Genomic DNA, 25,504 nt, shown 5'->3' on the forward strand with positions numbered 1-25,504 from the left:
GTGAGGAGACACCATCAGGATTTGTATTGTTTTTACTTGTGAATCTGCATGCACCTATTGGAACAGGGAGAGATGAGCACTGTTTTCAATCACTGACATCTTAGCTGTTAGCAAAGCTAGCGTAAAATATTTGCATTGGTGTGTCTGATGGAATGCCGACAGTCCTTGGGTATTTGAGAGAAACAAGAAAAGGGCTTTCTAACACTTGCAGATGGCCACTGGCTAAAAATGCACACTGCATCTTATTTTTATACACCATGTAATACTGGATCATGCATTCTACAGCTGCTGTAGCAGCACTTGTACATGGAGGACAAAAATTGCGGTGACTAACATCAACTGATAAAAAATATCTGACCAAAAATAGCACTCATACACACGTAAAAAAACGTGTGCAACAGTAAATTTGTTACCGTCTGAGAAAAATGCATGCTTAATGTGCTTGCAGTTACTGGAACTGTACCGGCAATGCCATGCAGCAGGGCGCCTGCTCCTAAGACGTATTTCTACTTCCTTCTCGAGTGCACAAAAATACTTTATCACTGCACCTTTAGAGTCCCTCTATGAAACTGTAAATTATGGGGGTATAAAATCCCCATGAAACACATGGACAATAAAAGGCATTTTATAGGAGACCTCCCGGTTAATTTAAACCACCTGGGGTTCTTTATTATCTGTCTATGTTGCACAGCACCTAAGCATCTTTTTGCATCATCTCAATCAAAACATGGTCTCCACTGGTGATATCGAGCTCAAGAACTTGGATTCAGAAGCCCATTTCCAAAGCCACTGGGCCACAGTGGCAGGTTTTTTATTTTCCCTGTATCTGAGCACACCACAGTCATAAAATGTTTCCTAATGAGTGGCACACAGCTTTTTTTTTTTTTTTTTTTTTTTTTCATTCACATATTACTTCCACGTTTCTATAATGCACAAGACAGGATAAAACTTGTGTGCACAGTAATTACAGCAGCCACCAACACACAAACCTACCCACCACTCAACTGATATATTGTAGGCCTGAACTGAAGGTGCACTTTTTAAATATGAATAAAATGCTATTTAATATTACTCAGAAATTAGTACAAGATGGCAAAAATATATCGGCAAGTACTACAGCTTGATTTACGAGCAAAAAGTAACCAGCAGACATACTCAAGGAGATGCCAAAATATTACTTTCATGAACTAGACAAGCCAAAATGATCAAGTGACTGACGCAGCTTTCGGATGTGCGCCCAACAAAAATGCTTATGTCCTTTTAAGATGGGAGTTGGCCACACACAAGCGCTAGAGCCACACTAGCTGCATGTAATAAACACAACCGAATAAAAGGATTGTTTTCCCACCTGATCAAAAACAAAGAATGCAATGTGAACCAGAAAGCATACAAGGTGCACAAATGTGCTTTTTATTTGATTCTCCTAAGTAAGCTTCATAACAAGTTTTGTTTTTGCCAGCAGTCATAAAGAGCGAAAAAATACTGTAAGCAAAAACAAACTATAATAGACAAATATATCAGTGGCCAATGGCCTTCCCTAAACCCGAGTGTAATTTTTTCTTATATATGGAATAATAATCAGATCTCATATCTTGAAGTTCCTTCTCTGTAGTATAAAAAGGTTTTTCAAAATACAGGATAAAAGTGTGTTAAAACAAAGAGCGAGAACCTGGAAACTGAAACCAAAACTGAGCACTTAAAGCCATGACGCGAGCACTGGCTGCCCAGTGTTGCATTGATACTGTCCCAATACCTGTAATGTTCGCATCTTGTGATTTCAGGCATGCAATTTTGCCTATAGAAATCTCTCCTATCTTCTATAGACAAGCGTCAGCCCGTGACGTCAGTGGAGATGTGACGGTGCTGGCGACAGCAGTGACTTTCGTGGTGTAGGCAAAAGCCCGAACCGTCTGCATTGGATGCGTGGCGCTTGCTGCATTTTCGGGCATAATTCCCGATATTTCTGCTAGCTGTGGTGCGGTTGATTGCGCCACGAGGCACAAAAAACAAAATGGCACTTGTTTAACATGTTTCTTGTGGTCGGATAAAGATGAGAGCGAAGGGCAGCGGTATTGAGCGTGACAAGTAGACTTCAGTGACGGATTACCTTCATGGCTAACGTGCACTGCACTTCTGCACTGCAACTAGATGAGTTCGTTTGCAACCCCTAATTGTCGTGATTACTTTTCAGCGGCACGACGAAGAGCGCAATAGCAATAAACGCCTGCAGCTCGTGCCCGTTTTGTATATTATCAAGTCACAAGAAGGTTAAACGCGATATTCCGTGTGCGTATGATCCTGCAGGGAAGCTGCACTAGTTCCATTCACCTGCAGTATTACCCGTGCATATATTCACACAGAAAAAGGCACAAAAGCTGCTGCGAAGGTAGCTGCAATTACATTGAGCGGCCACTCCAGTGCGATATTGCCGATATAACAGGCCCGCGGACTTAAATGTAAAAATAGCTTTTTTTTTTGTTTTTACTTTCACGAGTTTCGAGTGACTCTTCATCACCGGTTCTATAGTAATATCGTTACGATCTGGCAGTCCCGCAGCGTTATTTCTCATAGTCTTAAATTTTCTCATAGTATATATATGGTACATGGAGTTTAATGTCCCAAAGTGGAAACGGCTATGAGGGGTGTAAAATAAGCATAATTGATGACGCGCATTTGAATAAAAAATTTCCAAGTATATTCAAGAACATCAGCAGATCGAGCAAATTTTGCTGCAAGCGATCATGCAGAACGTTAATTGGCATCTGCACTCATGTGTCTTTTAGAGAGCAAAGAGAAAAAAATGAGAGCATTAATTCTCACAGGCCTTCATGTATGTTAATTCCTGTGAAGGATCTTGGCTACGTATGTAAGAGGAGACAGACGTCAAACGTCTTTTTTATCGAGCAGGCAAAAACAAGTTAATTGGCAGTGCAATATGCACACATATTACAATTACTAAAAGATTGAGTTCTTATCAAATATGAAATTCTATGACTTAAGTTGGCGGTAAAGTGAGCCAGAAATGTAATTTCTAGTTCACTTATATAGTTTCCGTCAATATTGTTTCTTAAGTGAAAGTGCTTGAAGCAGCTAGAAAGGCGCGCAGTCAAAAGAGTCGGCATTTGAAAACACACTTCCAGTCATTCACATCGTCGTCCTCCTTGCATGCGCTAGGACTAGGCCCGGAAGTTGAGCAATGTTGACTATTAGTCTTTCTTGTACATTGCGCTTTCTCGTTTTAATTTAACTTAATCACTCACTGCAGTCGCCTACACACCAATGCAGCGCTCTTCGCCAGGTAATTCCAGCAGTAATCGGCTGATAACGTGCTGAAATACTCTCTAGGCATAAACCAAACTATTTCTACGCAGAAGCGAAGCTTACGCTTCAGAATATTCACACGCGCGAACTCATTTCGAAGGCAGCGTCACTTGGCGCAGTGTAGGCACTTTTGCCTACACTCCATGTCGCTGCCGATCGCAGCGCCACCTTTGTTTACAAACATGACGCTTGTCTATTGAAGCCACAAAATGGAAAATTAAAAAAATTGATTTGCACTGTTTTACTACAACATTTGGCACACATACCAGAAAACTGCAAAGAGCTTAATGTGAGAATTTAAGTAAAATTTGATGTAAAAAAAGGGCTGGAGTTGTCCTTCAACACTGTTGCTCAGTTTTTGCCTGAAAAATCAGTAGGTTTAAAACATTCACTGTAAAATTTTAGCATCTAATGCTTGTCCAAACACACCACATGATCATCAACACATTTTCTAGTAGCCTTTCAATGAAGACCATAGTCCGAGATTATTAAGCACTATGGCTGCAACAGTGAATCATGGTCAGCTTGAGCAGCACCAGAGAGCATTATTCAAAGACAAATGCCTTCAACTAGATATTTTCGCCACCATACTTTTAAAGCAGACCTGAAAATACACTTGAACAAATCAAATTACAGCAGTGTTCTATTCTTAAGAGATTGGAAATGTTGGCCTAGGCGTGGCTTAATTACAAATGCCATGGGACAGTTTCTACTGGTATGGTTGTTTGCCTGCATGCAAGAGAAGGTGATGTGACAGGCCTTAACAGGTTTTGAAGTTTTTCTGCACAGCTCGCGCTGGTACGGCTTCTCGTCACTGCGAGCGAAGGTGTTGCATCAGGTTGAACTTTTTTGTGAAGCTATTGCTGCAGTGATTGCACTTGTATGCATATCATCTGTATGCAGCAGCGAGTGTACAGTCAGGTCAGTCTTCTGTTTGAAGCTTTTTTTGCAACAGTTGCACTGAAAAGGGTGCTCTCCTGTATGTATCCTGCAGTGTCGCTCAAAACTGTAGGAAATATCAGTCGTATAGGTGCACTGGGGGCACTGCTACCAGTGTATCTCAAGCAATTCTTGCTGATTCAAGATGCCATGCCCCCCCTAGCGGGGGTAGTGAAGCCTATGCAATGAAACAAAACATTACTCTTGTGCACCTGTGTGCAGGTGCAAGTGTACAGTCAGGTTAGTCTTCTGTTTGAAGCTTTTTTCACAACAGGTGCACTGAAAAGGGCGCTCTCCTGTGTGTTTCCTGCAGTGTCGCTCAAACCTGTAGGAAATATCTGTTGTATAGGTGCACTGGGGGCACTGGTACCGGTGTACTTCAGGCAAGTTTTGCTTGTTCAGGACGCCATGCCCCCTAGCAGGGGTAGCGAAGCCTCTGCAATGAAACAAAACGTTACTCTTGTGCACCTGTGTGCAAGTGCAAGTGTCCAGTCAGGTCAGTCTCCTGTTTGAAGCTTTTTTTGCAACAGGTGCACTGAAAAAGGCGCTCTGCTGTGTGTATCCTGCAGTGTCGCTCAAAGCTGTAGGAGGTAGTATATCAGTCGTGTAGGTGCACTGGGGGCACTGATACTGGTATATCCCAGGCAACTTTTGTGGATGCAGGAAGCCATGCCCCCTAGCGATGGTAGCCAAGCCTGTGCAATGAAAGAAAACATATATGTGTTGAATGGTAATAGATATGCTTCACATATTATCAGAGCTGGAACATCTGTGAAGAAGAGTTAATGGTGAAATGCCCCAGCTCTTGCTGGCATATGGGATTCCGCATCAGTATACATGAATAATGCATTCAAATCAGTCATGCTCTTCCAAATTTGCTGCGCATATTTATAGACAAAACAAATATCATAGAAACAAAACATGAACAGTATTGTAGCTATGCAAAAAAACCGCACAAAAGTGCTATTAGTGACTTCTCATCGTATCAGAAAAGAAGTAGATGCCTTCATTATCTGTAAGTTCACATGCACTGAGCTGCCCAGCACAATGTTACATGATGTAATACCTTTTAGCACACTTCCCCTTAAAGACATTACAAACAAGAATCTGACATGAAACAAACTTGAGAAGCTGCTGTTATCAATGGTGTAAAATGTGATGCAGCCTGCATAGCGTTGCCACAATATCTGCAGAAAAGGAAAAAAAAGGTGTGAGTCATAGATGAAAGAGGAAAGTATAAGAAAGGGGGCAACCCTAAAGTGAATAAAAGAAGCTCACTTTTATCAACGGGACACTCAACTTCAATGAAAAAAAGAATGCTCTCATTGTGAGCCGAGTATTTATTAGCTTCAAATGAATAAAAAACTAAGAACGGGTGTCTCCAGCACTGGTTTACTTTTAAAGCAAAATGCATGCCTGAACACAAATTTTATGTGCATTCCCGTGGCTGCTTCTATGTCATAAATGTCAAAACATTAGCGTCTATTTTTGGCAGTGACGCCAGAAGCCATGCTAAACTGCTATTCACATTAAAATGTGATAAGTCCCTCTCGGTAAGGACATCATGAGCTGAAATTGACAGATGGCAAGATTTTTAAATCCATGGTTCCCTTTTTTGCAGGGAATAGTGTTTTTTTTGCTGCTGGACAAGCATAAGCACAGATAGAGAACCAGGGAGCTAATTTTAACTGAGAGTACCATTTGGATGTTGTTGCCTTCAGTGCTTTTTTATCTGAAGACACAGATTTCAAGCTATGTAAAATCACCAAGAAATTTATTTTCTTGGAAATATTTGTATCCATTTCAGAGTCTCACTTCCTATGCCGTCTTGAAGTACCACTGCTGAAATCCATTGAGAAGTCTAAAAAATTGTACAGTCGTGAGCAAAAGTAGTATACAACACTTAGCCGGTGGTGGAACTCGGGAAAACTGCATTGCAAGGCCATCTAGTAATAACTATCTGGAATTGAGACAATAGTGGTGGTGCCCCATTTTATCCAGATGCATGTGCCACTGTCGCTGTCCTTGTCGCTGCCACTAGATGGCATTTTGATGAAGTTTTCCAGAGCTCCGTCACCGGCTGAGTGTTGTATACCACTTTTGCTCACGACTGTACTTAAAAACGTATGCCTTGTGCTGCACTGGGCTCCTCAAGGGATAAGGCTACATCACACATTTTTATTCTGAAGCACTAACCCTTGAACAAACAACAATCTGAGGCAAAACAACTTAAGCTTGGTATAGCAGTTGCCATGATCATGATGCAAAATATGACGCAGGCTGCCTAACTGTGTCAGCACCATACCTGCAAAAAAGAGGAAGAAAAGGTGCGGAGCATATGTTAAAAAGAAAAGTACTACAAAGCATGAATGTGAGACCTTTGCAGGTTTTGTTAAAGGGATGCTAAGGAAAAACATGTTGGCCTTTTTTACCAGGATACCCTACTCTAAAAAAAAAGAAAACCTCCTACTGAAAGTTGAGCATCTATAAGCTTGAAAAGGCTGGTGAATGAAGTATGATGTCAGCATCAGTAGCTGAATTTGCAAGTAAAATTCATGCATCGACATATTTTTGCACACGATAGCACAAAACAAGCTTGAAGTCTCAGCTGTCGTGATCATGATGCACATTGTGATGCAGGCTGCGTCTAACCATGTAAGCCCTATACCTGCAAGAAAGAAGAAAAGGTGAGAGGCATACATCAAAAAAGAAAGTGCAATACGTGGAAGCGAGTCTTCTTCATATCGGGTTTAATGGACGTTGAGGACAACTACACGGCCTCTTTTACATGGATACACCACACTAACCAAAAATATGTGATGTCGGCATCACCAGCTGATTTTGCAAGTAAAATTCATGCTTCAACATATTGTTACATGGCGGCAAGCCGGTGAACACAGGAGAAAGGGAACTGAGAGATGATGTTCGATGGTAGTGAGATGACGTTTAATGAAATGTTGGCGAGCCTAGCGCGAGCGCTCCTGCCCATGCCACTGCCCTCTTCTTCCTTTACTCGTCTGTAACATGACCCGGTGCCACCGAGCGATCATCCCGATCGTGGACGAGGAAGTTTACCGATGTTAATGATTCCATGGCATGATGATGGATATGTCTGGATGCTTGAAGAAGAAGAGGAACAAGGAAGAAAACTGCTTGCTGCCGCAAAGATCCTCTGATGAAGCCTGGCCCAATATGGTTTCGGACCACTGGTCTCCAAGATCCGATGGCTGAGGCCCAGGCAGGCACCACATTGCATGGGCAGGGGCCATGTGTTCATCTGAGGTGGCGTCTTGGGTCTTTGGGGTCTCAGGTCGGCAAATCTGGTCAGTAGGGTCACATTTCATCTGCTCTCTCGCTGTGTCTTGTGGTCATGCGTCTCGGGTCAGTCTCCTTCGTAGTGCCTTGTGGTCGGGGCTGGGAACGGGGCGGAGGAACGGCAAGGTCTTGTTGGGTCCAGCAGGCTGGCGACCAGCCATGCCATGCCTCCTAACCTTTCCCCGAAAACACAAGAAGACGCAGGGCGCCAAATCTCCGGACCAGGATGAGGGGGTGATGATGAAATACCCCGCACCTCCAACCAAATGTTCGTGGTGGCAAGCCGGTGAACACAGGAGAAAGAGAACTGAGAAGTGATGTTTGATGGCAGTGAGATGACGTTTATTGAAATGTTGGCAAGCCTAGCGCGAGCGCTCCTGCCCGCACCACTGCCCTCTTCTTCATACTTTACTCGTCCCCGTAACAATATCTTTGGCACATGATAATCTGGCGCAAAACAAGCTTGAAGTCTAAGCTGTCGTGATCATGATGCACAATGTGATGCAGCCTACTTAACCATGCCAGCATCGCACCTGGAAAAAAAGAGGAAAAGATGAGGGGCATATGCATGAATATGAGACCTTTGCCATTCTGGTTAAAGGAATGCCAAGGACGACTACATTAGCCTTTTTTTGCCAGGGTACCCCAGTCCCATGGCTGAAACCATTGAATCGAATTGCGGTGGTGCACACCAAACTGTGAATAGTAGTATATTTTTCATTTACCATAAAAACCTGCATATAACCTGAGGTTGTTTTCCCCCAATTTTATCATGTCAGATTTCCACCTTGTATATATGTAGATCTGAATAATCTTTAGCCTAACTTTGCAGTTCCAGTCTCATTATTATTGAGCACTATCAATATCAGGATTCTAGCTATAGGAGGCACTATCTAGAGTATTTGATATTTTGTTCACCAAGTCAAATGACCTCCCTTTGCTTATTTCTACCTGTTCAGTCTATTTTTCCTGCACTGTCCTTAAACCCCAATTATTTGTCTAAATCAGTCCCACTTTTCTGAACTATAGGGTGAAGCCCTTTACCGAAAATATCAAGCGTTCAGTCGTTTGCTCCTCCAATCCATACACACCTCATATGATGTCTATCTCTTAGTACTTGACTCTGTACATCTTAGTCTGCGGTATCCTCTCCTAGCCTCAAACAACAATGAGCTGTCCTGGAAATATTGTAGATGTTTTCTTTGGCTGTTTTCTGCTTGAATGTTTTGCACATTTTCAGTATTCATTTTGTCTGAATTCCTTTTTTTCAAGATCCCTGTCTTTTCTTTATCCTTTTTTTTTAACCGATAATTCCGGGTTGGTCCCCCTATGGCTGTCCAAGTGTTTGCTTGCCGATTTTTTCATCCACTTTCTCCAATTTGTGTCAGCATTCCTTATGTATAAGTAACGGAACTTTCCTGGCCCACCACATTCCCCAGTTCTCTCACTCGCTTCTCAAACTCTGTCTTGCTGCTAGCTTCCCTGCCCTCAAATAAAGACTATATCAGGTCACCTTGTACCCCCTAATTTGGTGCATTTCCATGCACTCTCAAAGCAAGCCAACCTACCCTGTTCTGCCCCTGCATAAATTACATGGTTCAAGTTCTCGTCAACAAATGGGGACACCATGCTGTTGCTGTGAAAAAAAAACCCACTTTTGCAAACTTAGTCGTGAAAGAGAGCTTTTGCTCCAAAATGCTGGACACATAAAGGGCCCTTGAAAAGCTATTTGCTAGAGTTAGAAAACGCACACGAGTAATAGGTATCTTATCAGTCCTCTCCTCCACGCAAAAATTTTTTGAGCTAGCGTCATTGACACCGCAAAAATCAGCGTTTGAAAATGATGCTCCTCTGCTCCCCGCTTAACCCAGTGCACGCCCTCGCGGAAGAAAAAAAAATGAAGAAAATAAGCCGCGATGGCACCCCATCATGCTTCGTTCCGCCTACGTGACTTAGGAGTGCCCAATGAATGAGTGTGTCCAGCAAGCCTCGATGACATCGCATGGAAGGTTTGCATCATATGGGAAGTTTGCATGGGTTGAATTTGTTGCCCTAATTGGTTGCAAGCGGTTGCCAAGAGCACTTTTTAAAAATTATTTGTAAATTATTGTCTCTGGAGAGATTTTAACTTTGACTCAGATACTCACAAAAACCAGGTCTATGGATTCTCCCACTAGAATATTGGAGAGAGTACTGTTTCAGAGCCCCTTTTAGGAATTCAGTGATTTTAACAATATTGGTCACACAGTGAGATACCAGTCATAGCAGGGTTTCATTACAAAATGGCACTTCAGTATGTATAATGTGAATTTCAGCACCAAATTAAAAAAATTTGGAATGCTTAAACTGCAATTTATGCAATATATTTTCACTTCTGCCATGACCTCGTGACATATTTTGGTCAGTACATTTTAACTCCCTTGGAGCTGTAGAAGAAATGAGCTGGTTCTGAGAAGTCTTGAAGAATAACTTGATTCTGCTGTGATGTATATCACAGTTTAGGTGGTCTTGCAAGCATGCACACAATTTGTTGTTTAAATGTTATGCATGACATTAAGGGAAAAGCCTTTCATTGCAAAATGTAGGTGAAAAAAGACAAATTTGAATTAGGTTTGAGTAATAACAAACTGCAGGAACTGAATTTAAGGGCATCCAGAAATGTGGTACAGTACCTTTTTCTTGATTCTTAAAACTATGACTCATGTATCTGTGTCTTTTTTTTTTTTTTTTTTCATTTTAATTTTTTGGTATTTTTAAAAAAGCAGGATACTTTGGGGTATTGAAGTTTTTTTAAATGTAATATTTACATCGGGCACATGCAAAATGTTTTGTTTAAGCATTGTATGTGATATGAAAAAAAAAAAAAATCTTTCTCCATGAACTTGCTCAGAAAGGAACAGCACATTTTGCTGAAAAGGTGTGAATGTGAAAATAGAAACTGCTATAAAAATGATTCAGGATATACAAAATGTGCTACACTGCCTCTTTTCTTAGTTGTGAAAAGTTGGCACTCCTATCTGCAAGTTTATTTTTAGTGTTGTTTGGAAGCATTTTTCACAATGCAGTTCCTACAGCTACTCTTTGCGTGTCTGACGTACCCATTGCACGTAACGATTATTACAGCATGGCAAAATTACCAGGGACCTAATAAGTAATGTAGAGAAGGTGTGTCGTTCTCATAATTGCATTACTAAATTGATAAATACAGTAGTTTCGAGCTCTATCTTTTTCTGCTTTTAGCACAGTTTACAGTTTTTTAGACTTTTTATGGTTTATAGTTGGCTAGTTTTTGCAAGAGTGGTTGTGTTTGAGCTGGGTTGTGACATCCTGTCAGGTAGAGATAAAACGGTAAAATCTTGTAGCAATCGCACATGCTTACTCAGGACCAAGTAGAATTTGAGATTGTCCTCACATTCGGCCACTAGTTGACATTCAAGGTAGTTAGACACCTGAGTCACTGCCCAAGCCAAAATCAGAGATTCCCGAGTCGTCTTCTGTTTGCTGCCAGTCTGGTAGAAGAAATCTGCAGCTGGAGTGGCTGAATCACACAAATAATGTTGCTTTCTTTGCATGGCTTAACATACGGATTGTGGCATGTTTATCTTGGCCACCGTTGCTTTTCAAGTAAAAATTTCGTATTGCCACCTGCTGATTAAACAAACAAAGCATCTATTATAAAATTGAAAGTTTAGTTGTCAGACTGGCTTCTAGATGGCAAGACATGTTCCAGTGCCCATAAATTTCAGCTTGGCAGCACGTGAAATACTGTCGTTCATTAATTAATGATGACCCATGGGGCAATCCTGACAGAGTTGCCCCATGGAAGCAAATAACTCTCTACAGCCAAAGTGACAATGAAGATACATTTGTGACCATATTCTAATGCAACATATGTGTAGCGGTGTTCTTTGTGATCATTTAAGTGAAATTTAAAAGCTCTGTGTGGAACTTATAGTTTTCAAAATAACTTTTAAAAATTACTCCTTGTAAGTGTTCGCAACCATTTAGGGGGACACCTCACCGCACATTCTTAGCAGCCTCTGCCCTTTGACGCCAACTGAGCCATCTTGCTGCACCATGCCCATTTGACATGAGCATGCCAAGCCGTGGTGGGATGTCGTTGCAAACCGTTTATTAATTTTTTCTTGTGCATGTGTTGAGTTGAGGGGGAGAGGAAAAGCATCATTTTGGATTTTGGGTCACGATTATCTTCAAGGTTATTGAAGCTATAGGTTAATCATTTTCGTGTTGCAGAGATGAGAGGAATACTGATCGGTCTTAGGTATTTTCTGAACTTAGTAACTATCTTTGCATGATCCCTTTAAAGCCTTTTAAAATATAGCAATAAATGTTTGGTTTAGTTATGTTCTAGATGGGGAGCAATCATTTTGCTTTGAAATCTCATTATCATGGATGTTCTGCTTACTACCTCCAGAAAGCACGTTAATCATCAGCGTAGAATGAAATTATGGCCATTTTTTATCCTATGGTAAAGCCGGTAGCTGGCATTATACGGTATTCAATGTGTAAATCACTTTCCTGATTCTGAAATAGTTTTCCTTTTTCCTATTGAAGTTCCTGTTATTGCAGAGTTGCACAAAGACTTCTGTTTTGATGCTTTGAACCTCACTGTATCTTTTTTAAGTGGCAAAATGACTAAAAGGGCCTTGCAAAAGATTTTTCTGTCTGATTTGACTGTACCATCAAAAAAAGTGTTTTGCCTGTAGTTGTACTTGGCGAATTTGTCTTGCTGCCGGAGATGACACAAGACATGGTTCTTGTTTGCAGAAACACTTTGTATGTGATCCGCTGTGCCACTTCCACGAATAGCTTCAGCTTATCACTTGAAATGGCCTAGTATGTTCTCAATTAGAAATATGTAATCGCAAATGGCTTTTTTTTTTTCTTTATATGTCATGAATGCTTTTTCTATGTCTGCTGGTATTATTTCAGCTGGTACTCTACGGTAGCAGTGCAGAAGTGCAGTTTTCATTCAGCAGCTGTCAACCGGTGTCATTCGTGTTTTTCTTACTAAAGGAACAAGTTTTTTTGTTTTGTTTTGCAGTTTTTCTGTTTAAAATATCAAGACCTACTAGCCTGACATTCAGTGTTTGACCATGAGGACATGTGCCTTTTGTTTTTAAAGCTTAACCCTTTGATCTTAAAGTATCCGAGGGATGTAGAGAGTGGTCTGGAGGGAAGTGTGCATGTACATATGCACGCAAGGCTGTGCATTACTTATTAAGTGGTATCTGTCACATTGTAACATTGGACAGTCAACAAATTTTTCTATACAGGCTGCAGCTGGCACTTCGAGTACCGCAACAGATAGTGCTGCATGCATTTTGATTGAAGTACAGAGCATCAGAATGAGAGAACAATATGCACTTTTTCGTGCTCATGTGTTCAAAGAAAACTATGAAGCAGATGTCACGGATGTGTCCTCTAAAAACACATGCCACATGATCAATCTGTTGCACCATCTGGGAACACATTTTTAGGGCTATTGAAACTTATTGTGCATGAACGAAAGTTTGATGCCTTCAAAGAGCAAGAAACACTTAGAGGCGTAGCAATATATGGACATATTTCAGAAGTTGCTTACTCAGGTATCAGAAATTGCTTATTCACGCACGCACATTGTCTCTCAGTTTTTATTGAAGGGAATCTTAATCAGACTAGTTGAAGAAAGTTGGTTTCTTTGTTCATATAATTTCACATGGTGTAAGGTCTTGGCAAAAAGGCTGACAATGCCAGATGTAGTGGAGAGGTCCTTGGAGTACTTTATTAAAAAAAAAGAGAAACGGGTAGCTGTGTTAACACACAGTTAACTTCCTTAGTGCAGTACTCTGGCTACAAAATTCAAGCATGAAAAACCAACTTGGCCCATTTTCAGCTTTACTTAAGTTAGCACATTGTTGACTTACAAAAAAAAAAGGTGTTTGTTAATTACGGTGGGAATGCTTGCTTTATTTCATGACTGATTGCTTGTTAGTCAAGAAATTGTGCATATAAATGTTAGATCAAAGGGCATGTATTCTTGTTAAATAAGTGAGCATTCTTATTTCTTGCTCACATAACTATGCATGTTGCCTTACAGTTTCAAGGTCCTAACACTTTATTTGTGCACAAATATTAGAGTGAGGGATCATTGATTTTGTGGAAAAATAACATTCTGTGTCATTCATTCTTAAAGGGACAGAACACTAGCCAAAATATGTCATGAGATTATGGTGGAAATTAAAAGACCGCACTTTGTATAGTACAAGTTGAGCACTACAATATCAAATAAAAGAAGCTCTACAACTTTAATTTGCCCTTTGAAATCGCATAAAAACAATTGAGGCGCTACCTTGCAGAGAAAGCCCATTACTTTCACTTTAGTACCCCTTGTGACTACATCTCAGTAAAATATCGCTGATTTTCTTGGCGCATACTGTTCTATTTTCTTCTTCGAGTGCTTGTCATAATTTTATTTTGCGTTCTCTCTAGTGTGTCCTTAAATAAAAACCACCCCTCTTTTTGCATCATGAGAGGCATGCTTTCAGCTTTTGCCACTAGATGGTGCCACAGTGCTTTGAATTCCATGGATGAAGGGATGATAGTGCCCATTAAATCTTTAATCGACAAGGCGTGCTTTATTGTGCCGCAACAGCCTTGAGTGTGAACTAAAAGGAGGCTACTCTATGCTACAAAATGTCTAATTACTGTCTGGTGAGTGAAATTTATATTTTCAGTGCGTCTTTTTTGACGACCACCATTCGTCATTGTGGTCACTGCCCATGGTTTCCAGAATTGGGCTACATAAAAATGGGTGCATGCACTGATTGAAAAATTCTCGGTAAACATTTTCTACAGCATTTCAACCAAAACCACTATGGAAATGAACCTTTTAGACAGCAATCTTTTCATTGCGCCGAAAAAACTTCAGTGCCGAAATTCCAGTGTTCTATCCCTTTAAGCTTTTGGCATCCTGCTTCCTGAATGGTTTGTTCTCAGTACTGCAACATGATCATTTGGCCTTGACGTGTAATTTTTAAATTCCTTTGTCATGATTGTATAATTGTATCATGTAAACATATGTGTTGTCTGGTTCAAGAACATGTTTATGGGTCTACCATTTGTTTTTTTTTTCTTTTTTGCTGTGTCTTCTAGTCATGGCTTATACTCCTTTTGGGGTGGGGGTGGGGGGGGGGGGGAGGGGGGCTTTAAAAATGATGCTTTGGACTGTTAGCCATGTTTCCTGGCCCACAATTCTTAACTTTAGTATGATTCCATCTCCATGGGCTAAAAATGTTATAATAGTATTCTATGCAACTCTGTATAAACTGCTAGCATGTGGTACTGAACCATTCCTTCTGCCATAAATGCGCAAATGGCTGATTTAGCCAGCCTCATTGGTTGTACATAGTGTCAGTTTAGTTTGAGTGATTAAAGTTGTCTTCATTCCACATTCCTGGACTGATGCATTTGTTGCTGCTGATTTTGTGCTTCTGCAATCTGTATCTAGATTTATTGGCTAATATTAAGCAGACATATTTTTAGTAAGTGAACATGGCTGCATTAATCTACAAAGAATTATGGTTTCATGTTTTTTTAATGTTCATGTTGTTCATGCCATTTCATGCTCATGATGTAAAATAAGTATGAAAAGTGGTATGAAAAGGATGGCAATGGTTGTTTCTTAGTGAATGCAGAAGAGCTATGTCTTTCTCCATACTTGCACGTGTCATAAGCTGCAGTACAACTGTGTTGTTCAAATGATAAGCTCTGTATTGATCAAAATTCTGCGAAGTCAGAATTGCTCGGTATACAAAGCGGTGAATTACTGTGCATTACTAACTTCCAGACTATGGTCGTATAGATCTGGCAGGGTGAATTTCAGATCAAAAATCAAAATTACCTTACTTTTTTGCGGACCTTTTTTTTTCATCATTGAATTTTTATTTTCAGTGAACAACCTTTATTTCATTAGCAAAATTAAAATTTGTCTGGAGAACTAAAATATGGCGCTGGGCAAGCCCTACTCAACTTCAACCAGACACAGAGTGCCAGAAAAGGCATTCTAAGCTGTGCTTTTCATGAGCCAAAATTTACTGTTGACGTGTAATGAGTTTGTCTTATCAAAGCCTGTTGGGGGGTTAATAATACATAATATTGGAAAAGCATGGCCAACTTCCACATGCTAGCAAAAATATGTATTGGTTGCCAGTTAAAAATAGTTACTTTTGCTATTGATTGCAGTGTTGTAGGAGTTTGGAAGCTTTAGTACCAATTTTGGTGAGGCATGCTACTCGATAAATACCCCCCCACCCCAGTTCCCGGTTTATAGAAAATGCACTATGAAGCATATTTTCTGTGAAGATCATGCTCTCATCATGAAGACTACATCTTGAATGGAAAGACCTTGCTAGATCATCCAATTTTGTAGTGGTCATAGCGACACACCATTTTTGATTACGTAGTGTGCGACATATGCTTGGTTGCTTCTCATCAAAAGTAAGGCAGGTGTCGCTGTAGGCCCTTGGCTGAAGTCATGTCCGTCAGGCTGCTTTGTACACACTTTTCCCTGCAAAGTGTGTGCAAGTTACATTCACACATAAGTTTTGAAATGCTGTAAAAAGATATTCGCTAGCTTCTCTAAGATGTAGCACAGGTCGGCACCATCACGTTCGGCTGTGCATGGCGAGCACCACTCTATCTGGCTCGCTAGCGATGGCATCAGGCAACGTGGCGTATGCCAGCCTGCTCTTGGCACTATATTAAAGAAACTTCGGTCTCTGCAGTCAGTCGTTGGCCTGTCCAGTGTTCCAGTTGAGGAGGAGCAAGAAAGCATTCGGTTATCCTGGCTCGGCTTTTTGAGTTGTCGTTAACCAGTGTCGCCCTTTAATTCTCTCAATTTCACATTTTCCTACATTTCACTAAAGCCTAAAATAGGCACAATTTAGGTTGCACTTCCAAGGCCAATGAAGACTAGCTTTCCTATTTCGATGAGCAGCATCGAAGGCGATGATGATGATGATGTCACCCAGGTTAAGATTTCTTGCGGTGGTCCCTTTCATAATGAGAACAGCCAAGTGCATGAGCCTCTTCATTTGATTTCTGAGATACATCTTCAGCCGACGAAGGCATGGAAACGTGCGCTCACCGCTAGTGCTAGGGAGCAGAATGCTCATTCCTGTGGAACCAGGGTAGTTTATAGCTCTCAGAGTGCAGTGTAGAATTAATCCAAGAATTGCACAAGCATCGTTGTAGTTGACATTTCATCTTCATACCTTTAACTCTTCTGGCATTTGTTTTAATTCAATCGCCTAGTAACATGTGTAATGATCCACTAGTGACTTTATTATCGAATCCATAAAACGTTCATGAAAGGGATGAGAACAGCTCTGTCCCTGGAAGGCATTGCTATGTTCTTCCACCATCATTCAAGCTCTTCACATATTCTATCCAAAATGGGCTGAAAAATATAACCACAATAGTTATTTTTCATGCATTGCATGCATATCTCCACACAACTCGACTTCTGTGACCTATTTTTCCAGGTGCACTCACAATCTGTCAGCTAATTGGATTTTTTTGGGATGGATACCATTGCTTTCAGTGATGCTTTCACATTTGCTCCAAATTCTTGAAAATCATTCTCACGTCCTCAGCTCACATAGGTACTTCAATCAAGATGGAGGCTGGAGTGAGGTCACTATTTTTATTTTGTAAATAATCAGAAATGGTCTGCAAGTCACCTAGCACCGAACTGAAGATACAAAAATGCACTGCAGATGTAAAATCTAATTGGTGCGAAATTACACATGCTTCTACTGACCTTCACTTTGCATTGCAATCTCTGTTAACAATGTGATATGATTGCCGGGACTATGCGGGAAATGGCTTTGCACGCATTGGCCTGGAATGTCCATCTTGTTTCAACGATTGCTTCATGCTCAGTTACAGAACTACAAACTCGTTTCTCAACTTCCTTGAATTGCAGCAGACCAAGCCAAGAAGACCATCTCAATTAGGGAGAAAACGTCGCTCGTTGCCTAACCATCTCAAGTGTCAGCATTAACTAAATTCAGCTGATGGTTGAAGTGGTGGACATACAAAGCTTTAGGTACCTCCTTCCTGACCAGAAATTGACTATCTTTGCAGTTGTTAATATTTATTGCACATTTTGAAAGCATAGTTGAAGAGGGAGGTTGCACCCAAACTTTTTGTACGGCAGCACGACTGATTAAAGTTTGGGCGCACTTCCTGAATTTAGTGGGGAGCATATTTGGCATTTCTAGGCCCACGCCACAGTTTATAAGCACAATCTTGTGTCTGCACAACAAGGTGGAACAGCTGGGGAGTGTTCTTTGTGCTCTGCAAATGCTGACTCGTCTCCTCTCTGAGAGATTTCTTGTATTGCAATAAACTGAAGCATGTCAGCTATTACAATGCTTCACTGAGAATTCTCTCTTACTTCTGCTGAATATGCATAGCTGAGGTACATTGTGACAAGAGTTTTCCTTTATCTTTATTTTGTGGAAGGGACCCCACAACGGCTCAGACAGCTTCTGCACCGCGCTGTTGGAATGTAGTCTAAGTCCACTGTGCTCAGCAGAGCTTCTTGTTTCTATACCATATCACAAAAAAAAAACTTGTATTTTTTTTGTCTGTTCACAATTGTGAACATGTGGCACTCGGAAAACCATTATGACTAGAATGCCCTGAAGTCCCTTTCATACTTAGTTGCTGGGGAGGCTTGCAAAATGCCTGAACTGGGGCATTATACTGTTGTCATGCCGCATCAGACGACAGTGGTGCATGAATTTGTTTTAAGAGGTTGGGCATGTAATTCATTTCTATAGCGTACATTCAGTCAGTCAGCATCGCTGCCACTAGAACTGTCGCGAGCCTTGTGCAGTTGTTAGCCGGCGTTTGAGCCAACTATAGACTCCTCTTCAAGTGAAGGCACAGCTGTGGCGTTTTCAAGCATTCCAAATATTTGCTTTTAGATCATAGCACTACTAGCTACTAGCCGCATTCGCGTATTTTGCCGATGTCTGAAGCTGTTCCCTCTCGCTCCGTGAACGCGAAGATGATGGCGATGCACGCGCGCCTTATGGCGATTTCTACTGGTCGCTCCGGAGCACGTTTTCTTGCTGTGGGATGATGATTTCGAATTCTACTGGTCGACCAAGATAGGTTGCGCATATTCCGCTAGTCGTCTGAAGCAACTCGTGGTGCTCTAGCTCGATCCGCTGACCAGAGTCGGATCTCGGCAGTTCTGGACAGGGTATTTTTGCACATCGTGAACGCGCAATCACGTGACACAAAAGTGACGTGGGGCTACTACGTCACTTCTGCGTGTCCTGTCGACGTTTTCTTTTTGTTTGTTTTTGTTTTTATTCTACTGGGGCAGTGAGTAGTAGTAGTAGTAAAAACATTTATTTTAACAGAGGAGTTCGGGGCACGGAGGCCCCTGGGCCCCCGCACATGCCCCACTACACTCAAACAAACGTTCATGTTCCTATGCTTCATGACGTCGGCAGCTCGGTCTGTGGCGGTCTTTTGCCGGACCGGGTCCTCAGAGCGTAGCAGGGTCTCCCATTCCTCCCAGGTGGTGAAGTGAGAAAAGCGCTGGGCTGTCGGAGCGCGGCTTCGAGCTGGCGGAGGGAGAGCATCTAACAGCACGCACGCTTTCTTCTGTATTTTTCTTCTGTAAAGCGCTCGCGGCAGTTAGTTTTGTCCACGCCATGGCTCCTCCTCCAACACAGTCTTCTCCCCTCCCCCTTGGGCTCCAAGCAGTAAACAGAATCCCCCCCCCCCCCCCCCCCCCACCTCGCGGGAATGATTGAGCGCAGATTTTGTGCTTTCGCAGTCTTTTTGCTTTCGTTCTCTTTCTTCCGGTGGTCTGGCGTGGTTAGAGTTGGTATTCGAAGCGACGCATGGACTTCCCGTCGCGAGTCTGCTTCTTCGCAGCGCGCTGCAGGGATTGTGAGTTTGCTTCCTCACTACAATGAAAACGTGCAAGAGTACTGACCTATATTCAGTACTTGCGCATGAGTTATTTGCACACACGCGCGCCCACACACATGCAGTTCTTTAGTGGCAAAAAGCAAATAACATTACAGCATCTTGCGCTTAAACGTTGATGTTTGGAATTAAGCTGTGAAATTATACAAGATGTTACTTAGTTTACGGATACGTCACTATATATATATATATTGTTACTGAGCGGTATTCGCTGGCCGTGCTGACGAAAAAGAAGTGCGACAGCCTCCCAGAAGAAGAAGACGCAGACGAGTGCTGTGCTGTGCGAGTGCTGTGCTGTGATCATCCTCAGTGGTGTGGACAACTGCCGTACTGTGAATATTTCCCGTAACATCTCTTGGTGGAGGTGAATCTTTCGATCCCCATCCCAAGCTGGATCTCCGCAGTGGCCGACGCATCATTACCACCACTATGACTGCTGACGCCGCTACACCTACTACCGCCGCACCTGCTGTCGTCATGGCCCATCCCCGTTACCCCGGAACCTTCTGTGGGACCGACGACGTTGATGACGACGACTGGCTGGCCCTATACGAACGAGTCAGCAAGCACAACAGGTGGGATCCCACACTTAAGCTTGCTAATATCATCTTTTACTTGACTGGGACAGCGCGGGTGTGGTTTGAGACCCATGAAGAGGACCTCACATCTTGGGACATCTGTAAGCAAAAGCTTCACGACCTCTTCGGAAAGCCCATTGGCCGTCACCTTGCCGCCAAAAAGGCGCTCGCTTCTCGCGCGCAAACGTCTACAGAGTCTTATATTACTTATATACAGGACGTCCTATCCCTGTGCCGCAAAGTCGACCACGCCATGCCTGAGGAGGATAAAGTCGGACACATAGTAAAAGGCATTGCCGACGATGCTTTCAACCTCCTTTTATGCAGGGATTGTTCCACCGTGGACTCTGTACTACAAGTGTGCCGACGTTTCGAACAAGCGAAACAGAGGCGCATATCTCATCATTTCGACCGTCTACCGAACACGGCTGCAAGCTCTTCCTGTGTCGATCTTCCGCCTCCTCGACCGCCAACTAATGACACTACTTTGACCCGCATCGTCCGCCAAGAGCTCGAGGCACTGACTCCTGCAGCTTCACTCTCGCATACCCCCGACAATACCTTGGCTACAATATCACTCATTCAGGCTGTTGTTCGCCAAGAGGTTGCCAATATGAGTCTTCCTTCTACCTGCCGCACCGACACCGTGGATTCAGGACCTGCCCCTCCAGTAATTGCAGCTGCCTCATCCACCGCCGGTTTCTCGCCTCGATATCGGTACCGCAATCCGAATGAGTGGCGTACCCATGACAATCGTCCCATCTGCTTTACTTGTTCCCGCGTTGGCCACATTTCCCGTCACTGCCGTAGCCGTTGGTACACGCCATCTCGTCAATTCACCTACGTCGACCGCCGCGGAGACTATGCCCCTCGCTATACCTCACGTCGCCCCGACCAGACCACTGTTGACCCCGATGTCCCTGCTCATGCTGCCAACCGTTCACCATCCCCGCAGACCCGACGCTCGCGTTCTCCTCTTCCTCGCCGCCGTTTGTCCCCGTCCTATTCCAGCCACATAGCGGAAAACTAGCCAATGCAGCTCCCGGAGGTGACGCTGCATTTGTGACCCGGACTGAAAAACCTCTGCTGACCCCTGCCCTACAATATAATCGCATCGACGTCCTTGTGGATGGTGTTCCCGTTTCTGCTCTCATTGATACCGGCGCACAACTGTCCGTTCTGAGCTCCTCATTTCGCCGTCGCCTCAAAAAAGTCCTTACTCCAGCCGCCTCGCCCACAGTTCGCGTCGCCAATGGAAGCCCTGCTGCCGTGGTTGGCATGTGCACAGCGCGAGTTACCATTGGTGGTCGTCATGCTCCAGTGTTGTTCACCGTCCTCCAAGAATGCCCCCACGACGTTATCCTTGGCATTGACTTTTTAACAGCCCACTCTGCCCTCATTGACTGCTCTACCGACCTACTTCGCTTGGACCTTCCGCTCTGTTCTGAAGACCCCTCCTGCTCACCCCGCCTTCGATCAGCACAGTTCTGCCGCCTTCCTCCTGAAGCTGCAGTCTACATCCCTATGTCACCATTCCCACCCGTCCCAGACGGCGACTATCTCGCGTGTCCCATTACTGATGTCATCTTGCAGCGGCACGTCACCCTTCCTCATCTGATTGTGCACATCTCCCAGAACCGTGCCAATCTCCCGGTCCTTAACTTCAGCTTATCAACTCGAGTTCTGCCCGAGGGAATTTCACTAGCAGAGCTGTCGCCGATGACCGATTGTGCCATTTCAGCTTTGACTACCGATAATCCAAATGCCGTCCCTGCAACACCTCCCTCGTCCTCTACATCGCGCCCTGATCCTGTTAAAAGCATGATTGCAGCTGATCTCCAGCCTGAATTCGCCGCAGAGTTAAAACAGCTTTTGCTCACCTACAGTGACCTTTTTGACTTCGGTACCCGCCCATTGGGTCAAACCACAGTTGTCAGTCACCGCATTAACACCGGTGACGCCAGTCCTATTCACAGGCGGCCCTATCGTGTTTCGCTTGCCGAGCGACGCGTCATCCAAACAGAGGTCGACAAAATGTTGGCGAACGACATAATTGAGCCTTCCAGTAGCCCCTGGGCATCCCCTGTTGTGTTGGTCAAAAAGAAAGATAACAGTTGGAGATTCTGCGTCGACTATCGTCATTTAAATAAGATAACCAGAAAAGATGTGTATCCTCTTCCGCGTATAGACGACGCGCTTGATACATTGCACGGAGCCAGCTACTTTTCGTCCATCGACCTTCGTTCCGGCTACTGGCAGATCTCTGTCGACGAGAGAGACCGTGAAAAAACAGCGTTCATCACCCCTGACGGCCTTTATCAATTCAAAGTCATGCCTTTTGGCCTTTGCAATGCCCCAGCAACCTTCGAACGTATGATGGACTCTTTGCTTCGAGGCTTCAAGTGGACCACTTGCTTGTGTTATCTTGACGATGTAATAGTTTTCTCGTCTACATTTGAAAGCCATCTCCGTCGCCTTTCTACAATCCTAGCGCTTTTTCGCCGCGCGGGACTGCAACTAAACTCCAAGAAGTGCAGCTTCGGTCACTGACAAATCAAAGTCCTTGATCACTTGGTTAATGCTGCCGGCGTTCAGCCTGACCCCGACAAGATTCGTGCCGTCAGAGATTTTCCCACTCCACGTTCATCCAGGGATGTTCGAAGCTTTATTGGCCTATGTTCTTATTTCCGGCGATTCGTCCCGAATTTCGCAGCGCTAGGTCGTCCTCTCACCAAACTCCTAAAGAAAGACGTTTCATTCTCCCGGGGGCCTGAACAAGTTGCAGCTTTCTCGGAACTTATTGCTGCTCTCACAACTCCACCCGTCTTGGCCCATTTCAACCCATCTGCCAATACTGAACCCCGCACCGACGCAAGTGGCCATGGCATTGGAGCTATACTTGCCCAACGACAACACGGCCACACAAGGGTGATTGCGTATGCCAGCCGCCTCTTATCTACGTCCGAACAAAATTACTCTATCACAGAGCGAGAGTGCCTGGCACTCGTTTGGGCTATTACAAAATTCCGCCCTTATTTGTTTGGCCGGCATTTTACTGTTATAACAGACCATCATGCCTTGTGTTGGCTTTCCTCCCTCAAAGATCCTACAGGCCGTTTGGGGCGCTGGGCGCTTCGATTACAAGTGTATACATTTTCCGTCGTGTACAAGTCCGGCCGGCTTCACCAAGATGCAGACTGTTTGTCCCGTCATCCCGTCGACTCCCCTAGTCCTACCGACTCTGACGATGACGCATGTGTCTTGTCTGTGTCGGCCTTTTCTAACATTGCCGACGAACAACACTTAGATCCTTTGCTCCATTCCATTATCCTACGTCTGACCTGCGACCGACCTGATCCATATCTTGCCTTATATGTACTCCACGAGAACACCATATACCGACGCATTATGCGACCAGACGGCGCAGACCTTTTGCTCGTCGTTCCTCAACATCTGCGTTCCACCATCCTTGACCAGTTTCATGATGCTCCAACGGCTGGCCACCTGGGTGTCTCTTGCACATACGACAGCCTGCGCCGACGCTTCTACTGGCCGGGGCTCTACCGCTCTGTCCAGCAATACATTGCCGCATGTGAATTGTGTCAGCGTCGAAAGAAGCCCACAATTTTGCCTTCAGGCCATTTGCAGCCGATCCCTATACCCACTGACCCGTTCTCCCGTGTAGGTGTTGACCTTCTTGGGCCCTTTCCAGTTTCCGCCTCAGGGAACAAATGGATCGCCGTCGCCATCGATTATGCTACGCGGTATGCTATTACCAGAGCCATCCCGACCAGCTGCGCCACAGACGTCGCTGACTTCCTCCTAGAAAACGTGATTCTACATCATGGTGCCCCTCGTGAACTACTAATTGACCGTGGCCGCTGCTTTCTGTCGCGAGTGGTTGACGAAATTCTCCGTTCGTGCTCCGTCCGTCACAAATTCACCACAGCCTATCACCCCCAGACCAACGGCCTCACGGAACTCCTAAACCGTACCCTCACAGACATGCTGTCCATGTATGTGTCTGACGACCACCGGGATTTGGACGTTCATCTACCCTTTGTGACATTCGCCTATAATTCATCAGTCCATTCTACCGCTGGATACTCCCCATTTTATCTGTTATTTGGCCGACACCCGTTAATGCCCTTCGACACCTCACTACCCGCGGCAGACGCCACCAGTACTTACGCCAGTGATGCCGTAGCCCGCGCTCATGATGCCCGCCGGATAGCTCATGCCAGGCTCTCTGCTTCCCAAGGCTCTCAAAAGTTCCGGTACGACAGTCGCCACCGTGATGTCCACTACACTCCTGGGTCACTCGTCTTGCTGTGGCTCCCGTGCCGTCGCGTGGGCTTGTGTGAAAAACTTTTGCCCCGCTACACAGGCCCTTACCGAGTTTTGCGCCCTGTCGTGACGCTGGGGCTACGTCGACCCGGCCTTCACTTGGTAGCGTGCAGAGACTCGGGGTTGAAGTAGGATTGAATCTTCGAAGTTGGTGAAATATGTACAAGCAGGTTTACTGGCACTTTGAGAAAACGTATTTACAAGAATATTTACACGAAAAAAGAAGGGTACATCAGCAAAATGGCAAGCGTTAAGAGTTCATAGCGAGAAGCGACTGGATGAGCCGTTTACCCAGGGCCCAGAGCGACATTTCGTGCTCTGCAGCGTCCTTAAAACCCCCTATGTCCAGCCCCTCTCTGAAGATGCTGACCAACCAAATCCAGGGCACGCCCCTCAGGTATCGGCATCCAATCGAACACATCACTGCACTGATGGTCTGAAGCACTGACTGGTCCGGTATTCATTCGTTGGGCGTGATCACTTGTTGGCGGGAAAAGCTTGGGAACGGCGAGGAGAGGAGGTACATTTCTATTCTTCAGCAAAGAAACCACAGGCTGGTTCTGACAAGTGGTTTTACTTCTCAGAAACCCGAGTGCACGTGGCGCCGCATCCGCTCCCAGCATTGTCCGTTTTCGACAATTGCAAATCTTTCCTGCATTCCTGGGAAATCACTTAATGGCTGTATGCGTCATGCTCCTTTCTTGTCCTGCACGTCAGCGGACATGTCACTCTGTCGTCTCCTTTGGAAAGTAGGCATTCCTCACTGGACGATAGGGCTTATCGACTGGAAGGGTGAACAAAAGAAAGAAAGCACTTCCTGCATTTCCCGCAGGGGGACGTTTCTTTGTGTTTTTCCAGACGTTCTCTTGGCAGGGTCAATTTGGCATTTGCAGAGTGTCCACAAAGCAAAACAGGCTTACAAAACAGGATTCCTGGAAACAGGCTCACTTAGAGCCATTGGACCATCACCACATATTCACAGCACT

General features: G+C 44.1%; 1 protein-coding gene across 1 annotated transcript; it reads right to left on the reverse strand.

The window, feature by feature from the left end:
* Positions 1-16,448: 16,448 nt before the first annotated feature.
* On the reverse strand, positions 16,449-17,756 carry LOC146203344 (uncharacterized). The gene is made up of 4 exons (XM_084603003.1): positions 17,643-17,756; positions 17,533-17,551; positions 17,237-17,348; positions 16,449-16,839 (listed from the first exon to the last, which is right to left on the reverse strand). Exons 1-4 carry the CDS (start codon positions 17,754-17,756, stop codon positions 16,497-16,499), a joined length of 588 nt encoding a protein of 195 aa, XP_084459129.1. The 3' UTR covers positions 16,449-16,496.
* Positions 17,757-25,504: the final 7,748 nt, after the last annotated feature.

This window comes from Amblyomma maculatum, chromosome 1 (assembly GCF_055883805.1).
Source record: "Amblyomma maculatum isolate TAMU_Amacu chromosome 1, ASM5588380v1, whole genome shotgun sequence".
In the NCBI taxonomy this organism is placed as follows: domain Eukaryota; kingdom Metazoa; phylum Arthropoda; class Arachnida; order Ixodida; family Ixodidae; genus Amblyomma; species Amblyomma maculatum.

Coding starts and splice junctions, on each gene's coding strand:
- LOC146203344 (XM_084603003.1), bottom strand. CDS start 17,756: ATGCTTTCAAAATGTGCAATAAATATTAACAACTGCAAAGATAGTCAA. Junction 16,840..17,236: donor ATCTTGATTGAAGTACCTAT/GTGAGCTGAGGA, acceptor GGTATGAAGATG/AAATGTCAACTACAACGATG.